Genomic DNA, 6000 nt, shown 5'->3' with positions numbered 1-6000 from the left:
TCCTTTCCTGTTAGTATTCTTCAATTCGTGTGACAGTGACATAGCGAGGCCCTCGTGAACCGTGTCTCATTAGCAATGTTAGAAGGCTATCAGTAGGTTTTAAACATAATGAGAAAAATGGTTTATTTCCCTTGTTTTATTAACACAATCACTAGAACTTCAATCTGAGTGCTTAATTTTCCCTAACAGTTTAGCTATTTCCAAGAAAAACAACCACGTGAAGACTGGCATTGCAGATAACAAAATATTATTACCTTGTACTGGCTTCTCTTTAGCAGATGGTTTCAGTAAAAACAGAACTCCCGACGTGTCTACCCGGTGGCCACTTCACACCCATCAATACAGCAAAAGTCTTGGTTTTTGCCGCTCGTGATTGTCAAACGAGCAACTGACTTCCGGGGAAGAGCTGCAGCAAGAATCCCGAACCGCAGAACTCCCCAGCGTTACAGCAAACACAGCCCTCAGCACAGATGCAGGTGACTTTCAGCCGCCTCAAACTTTTGTCTTCCAGAACACCTAAAGATTACAAAGCCAACACTTCGACTTTTAAAAAGAGGTTTGTTGTGTGTGTTTTTTTTAATAACTGAAGTCAGGGCAAGAAAAGGAAAACAGTATCTTTATTGTGTGTGGCTCCAACAAACACTCACTGTGTGCACATTCCAGCAGAAAGAGACAAAGATCTTTGTTCAAAATATGTTGAAATAAAATAGGTAAACAAACTGCATTATTGAATACACAAAAGGAATGTTAATATTACTCATTCACAGTCGAGGGTGAAGTAAAACGAAAGTCAAATAATCACAATAATGTTTTGTCAAAATAGCAAATGTAGAATTTAGATGCAGGCAAAGAGCAGCTCCTAAAACTCATGAGGAAGAGGCTACATGTAGGACGGGTGACTTAGGTTCAGCTCTGCTTCTTGGAACCTTCCTCTGAGATCACCCCACAAATTCCCCACCAGGCTCTTTCAGAATACGCCGGCCCAATGTGACCAAACTCCCCATTACTTTTGGGATATCTGGCAACCAAATAAGATGGTTTAAAAAGAACCAATTTCTTGTTGAGACAAGACATGTCTAAATCCATTTCTCCTGGGGAAGGACATAATAAACATTAACATTCTGCATTTTAATTTCCTAAAATGGAATTTAACCAGATAGCTATCACTTGAGATTGCAAGCACGAGATACCATGGGTAATGATATACCTGGCCTATAAAAAGCATTTTTCATTGCTCCACATGGGAACTAAATGAGTATAAGCTCAACAATGCTCTCATTTCACAACATATGCATTTATGACAACTGCTCAGAGAACTTTATAGACTCAAATTATAGGTTCCAATGGGTTTTTGTTTCTGCTTAAGCAGTCACGTAAGGACTAAACATAGTATTTTTTGTCTTTACAAATGTAGAAGTTATTTGGAAACCAAACCAATTCTTAAGAGCACAGCAGGCCAAGAAATTTTGGAGACTGGTGCAACCTATTTTGGCAGCACAAATGTCCCCTCATCTTTTGAGATCCCCAGCCATGTGTACGGCAGGGTGTGCAGCAGCAAATGGTCCTTGGGAACGAACAAAAAACACCCCAGAGACCGGTTCCGGGGCCCAGTCAGCCAGCAGGGGTGGGCCCTACTCGCTCCAGAGGGGTTTTCACGATCTACCAATATTGAGACTGTTTTGAGAATTCAAGTCTACTTCTTAAAACAGAAGTCCTTTTTGATGGATTTGGCTAACACACTGTATCACTTTATTGTTTAGAAAAACCTCTGCAAACTCTCACACAAGCTCTACCTTTCACCTGGCTGTTTATGTAGGCAGCAGAATAATAGCAAACGGACCCAGAAGTTGTTTTCATAATATAAAGTGACATCACATTAGCAGATCAAAAGAAGCCCTGGGTATTGGATGAATTTCATGGATGGTAGAGACAAAGTCTGAAAATCTTTTCCTCTGGCTCTGAGTAAAAACAAGTCCAGATATAAACAGGAAAAGACAACCAATATGAAATAGAAAAACATGCCTCTTGCATTGGTGTTTACACTAAAAAATATTAAAAACACCAGTTTTACTTAAGACTATCATTCTTTAACATTTCTTATAAGCCAGATGTTTTTCATTCAATTTTACAGACTGCCAATACACTTGTGATTGATCCAAGTTATCTTCCGGCTTGGTTTTTTTTAGCTTGAATGTTCCCTTTCCAGCTCCTCAATGCCCCTTTGTTCTTTACTTTCTACCCAGCATGGTCCCATGTAGTCATGCAGCTCACAGCACAGCAATTACACACAAACTCTTACTCAAGCAATCTCTTCCTTGCCTTCAAATAAAGGAGCATCAGCAGTCACGCCAGTTTTGCTACACAACCAAAGATCATTTTTTTCAATAAACTGTCTTGGAGTGCCATCTTATAAGACCTACAAAAACATTTTCTAACAATAAAAGTTTGACTAGACCATATCCCTGATAATAAAAGTCAGCCAGAAATTCTCCAAAGTCACTCCATAGTATCATATCCAAGTGTGCAAAAATGGGTAATATTTTGATGAATTCTGAATCCACTAACTGTTAAATCACAGGATATAAGACCTGGGTTGAACTTTTTCTTAAATAGTTTGTATGGGCAGACACTGGTGTGCCGGGCAGTTTCCTGTCTTGTCAAGTCCCTGGCAAGCGGAAAGCAGGAGAGACTAAGCAGTGCCTTCTGGAGCCACGCTGCTCCCTGCCGCATAGGACAATGGCTCAGAGGCAGACTGGTAATCCTCAGAGGACAGGGAGAAAAACCACCTCAACCTGTGGTGGGCAGCAAACAGTCAGTGGACTGTCTCCTCAGGTGCTTCCACAGGGGAAAAAAGTAAAGGCGAATATGCCAAAGAAATTCCTGAACCAAGAAGAAACAGTAACATAATTCTAAGTAGTAACCTACTCTTCAATGAAACACTCCTCCAAGAAAAAAGAAAAAAAAAAAACCCAACAAACTATAGGGTTTTTATTCTCAAGAGAAAAACAACACAACCACAAACTAGAACCTTGGAGGTAAAAAACAGATGAGAGGGAAACATTCTCTTGTCACCATCCCCCATTTCAAGTGCTTACCGGACAAACAGAAGATCGAATACCGTATCTTTGATCGTTTTGGAGTCTCTTACTTTCATTAAAATGGGAAATTAAAAAAGTGCTGACTAATAAGCAAAAAAGCAGCAAAAATCCCTGGTAAAGCTCTACAGACATAATTACAAGTTTATATTTTACTGAGAAAGATGGTTGAGGGAAAGGAAAACTAAGAAAAAGGATGGCTAGAAACTGGTGCCAAACCAAAGTAAAGGACGAAGTCTTTGGTGCTTTTTCCAGGTTCCTGTGCTGTAGCAGTGTTTCTCAGTATTTTTCCAAAAAAGATCGCTATGAACTCGCCCTATCGCTCCGTCCACGGCTCCCTTTCCCTGTGTCTCTCTGTTCTGAGAAATGAAAGGCAAGCACAGTTCTGCCCAGCACCACAGAGTGGACCAAGGGGTGGCAAGAGCCACCTGCTGCACTAGCTGGGGAGGGAGGAGACAATCACATGGCTCTTTCTAGTTTTAACAAATATAAACGAGGAACAAGATCATTTGGCAGCTGTGTTTTAACTTGTAGGTGTACAACTTACTTCATGAATGAAACCCCTTATGGCAAATAATAAAATTAAGTCAGAATTTAAAAATAATGGTATTTACTTAAAAGAAAAGTAGAAGAAAATCTTCAAAACCAGAGTGCGCTGCTGCGTTAAGGTCTCATGTGCATTTTTACCAAAGGGCAATGTCACTAGGACATATGGATTGCAGCTATTAACAGAGAACTTTGTAATGTAACGGTGCTCGTGGAAACCAGTGAAGACAGGAAACATTGGCAAGGACACAAAACAGGGAGCAGGTGCTTTGGGAGTAAGGCTCTGAGAAAGGACACTGTTCCCAGGCCTGAGGTGGATGCGTGGCTAACCGTCTGGGCTCCAAGGGGGAAGAATACAACTGGCAGGATTTGGGAACAGGACATTGCTGCAGCCTCCGATCAAGTCCCTAGTTTTCAATCCCAAATGGGTATGCTTTCCAGACGTCAACAAGGCCTCCTCAGGAGGATTTGCTCTCCGGCGTGTAGTAGTAACGGTACAGGAAACCTAGGAGAATAGCGCCTATGATGGGGAAAATCCAGTATGTCCAGCAACTAGAAGGTGGGGAGAAAAGCAATAAAGTCACGAACATTCTGTACCAAATGTCCACTATCTTCCAACATACACATTTTAATATTTTTGTGAACAAAGAGTTTTTATTTACTTTGGGAATTTTAACTGCTTCTATCGCACAGTAGTTAGAGAAGAACAAGTATTTAGATTGGAGTGACAATGATAAATGGTAATTTTAAAAAGATTAAAAACAATGTATAGTATGCTAAAAAAAATGTACCAAAAAAAGATACATATACACACCTTCGAATGTGTTTTCACGAAGTTATATAGTGGTTCATTCTGGGTTATGGGATTATGGATAGTTCAGATTTTCTTTGTGCTTTTCCCCATATTCTACAATTAGCATTTTTAAACAGAAAAAAGCCACCATTTTTTATATGTATCTATAATATATATATTAGAAGTGTTAACTTCTAATACAACTATTGGCAACAACTGCCTCAAAAGTATTTTTTAAATTTAATCCTCACAACAACCCTATGAAATAGGTTCTATTATTATTCTCATCTTTAACACAGGAAATACAAGCTTAGCTGGCACCCAAATCACAAAGCAAAGTTAGTCAAGCAGTCAATTCCAAACCCATCCACTTAATCTCTAGTTAAGTGTAAGCACTAATATTAGTACAGACACACGTGTGCACACACAGAACAATGTTGACAGTTCTGATAAAGTGAGATAAATGGCAGTTGGCTTAAAAAGTCCTGTAAGAGATTTTCCTTAGGCCTTTCAGAACAGTCATCATTCTTCTTAAAGTAACTCTACTTCTCTGATAGAGCTTATTAGCGCCGCTAGTTTGAAGGAGTAATTCCATGATCCAAATGACCTGGCTGCCCCTCTACTTAAGACATATGCAGTTTTGGTATGAAAAGGTTTTGAAGCTGACAAACCAGATTCAATAACAAAAATGATTTTCTTTGCCTAAACATGCCTAGCACTTTGCAAATTAATGGCAAAAGCTGCTCTGGACAAGTTTAGAGTATCAGCCAGGTAGCCTTTCTTTTCTTTCTTTTTTTTTTTTTTTAAAGGAAGCTGGCATGTACAATGGCAATATGATACGTGGGAACTATGAAGTAAACTCCCCGTAACTCATGAATTCAGATATCTTGGAGAGTAACCACAAGGCACAAAAGAGCTCAAAAGCAGGATCCTTGAGAAAGCAATGAAGAGAAATTCTTCAGTACAAAAGACCAAGGATGGCTGACCACCAATCCTCATATAATCCTTGGTAATACAATATTTAACTGCCACTGAGACTAGAACCAGAGGAAACGCATTTACACTGCACCAGGGGAGATTCAGGTTCAACAAAAACTTCCTGGCCACAAGACAGAAGTCTTCTTGGAGGTTCATTCAGGTTATTGCACGTAGTTGTGATTCAGTTATTTTTATTGATTTACAGCATTCCACTGTACAAATATACCAGAATGAATTCATCCATTTTATTAATGAATGGTTATCTGAGTTATTTTCCGTATTTTAGGATCTTGAATAATGCTGCTGTGAACGCTCCCGTACATGTGTCCTGGGGTACTTGTGCACACCTTCCCCTTGAGTACATCCCTAGAAATGGAACTGCTGGGTCAAAAGTTATTCATATCGTCAAATTTAATGGATAATGCCAGTTTTCCAAGTGATTGTACCCATTTATATTCCCCTAAGAGGGCCTAAGAACCTTGGTGGTCTACTTCCTCAACAACTCCTCTGATTTCTAAAATTAAAAATTTTTGCCAATCTGGTTAGTGTGAAACATACCCAAAGATTTTAATTTTTACGTCTCTGATG

At 39.4% G+C, this 6000-nt stretch overlaps 1 protein-coding gene across 1 annotated transcript in view; it reads right to left on the bottom strand.

Moving 5' to 3' along the window:
* Positions 1–599: 599 nt before the first annotated feature.
* Positions 600–6000, bottom strand: part of CYB5B (cytochrome b5 type B) — a 30204-nt gene continuing 24803 nt past the window's right edge. The window contains exon 5 of the mRNA XM_024556152.4: positions 600–4193. Within this exon, the coding sequence (XP_024411920.1) occupies positions 4100–4193 (94 nt within the window). The 3' untranslated portion in view covers positions 600–4099. The remainder of the gene's footprint in view (positions 4194–6000) is intronic.

The sequence above is a fragment of the Desmodus rotundus genome, chromosome 12 (genome assembly GCF_022682495.2).
Source record: "Desmodus rotundus isolate HL8 chromosome 12, HLdesRot8A.1, whole genome shotgun sequence".
Classification (NCBI taxonomy): Eukaryota; Metazoa; Chordata; class Mammalia; order Chiroptera; family Phyllostomidae; genus Desmodus; species Desmodus rotundus.
This window is presented reverse-complemented; position numbering and strand designations above follow the sequence as displayed.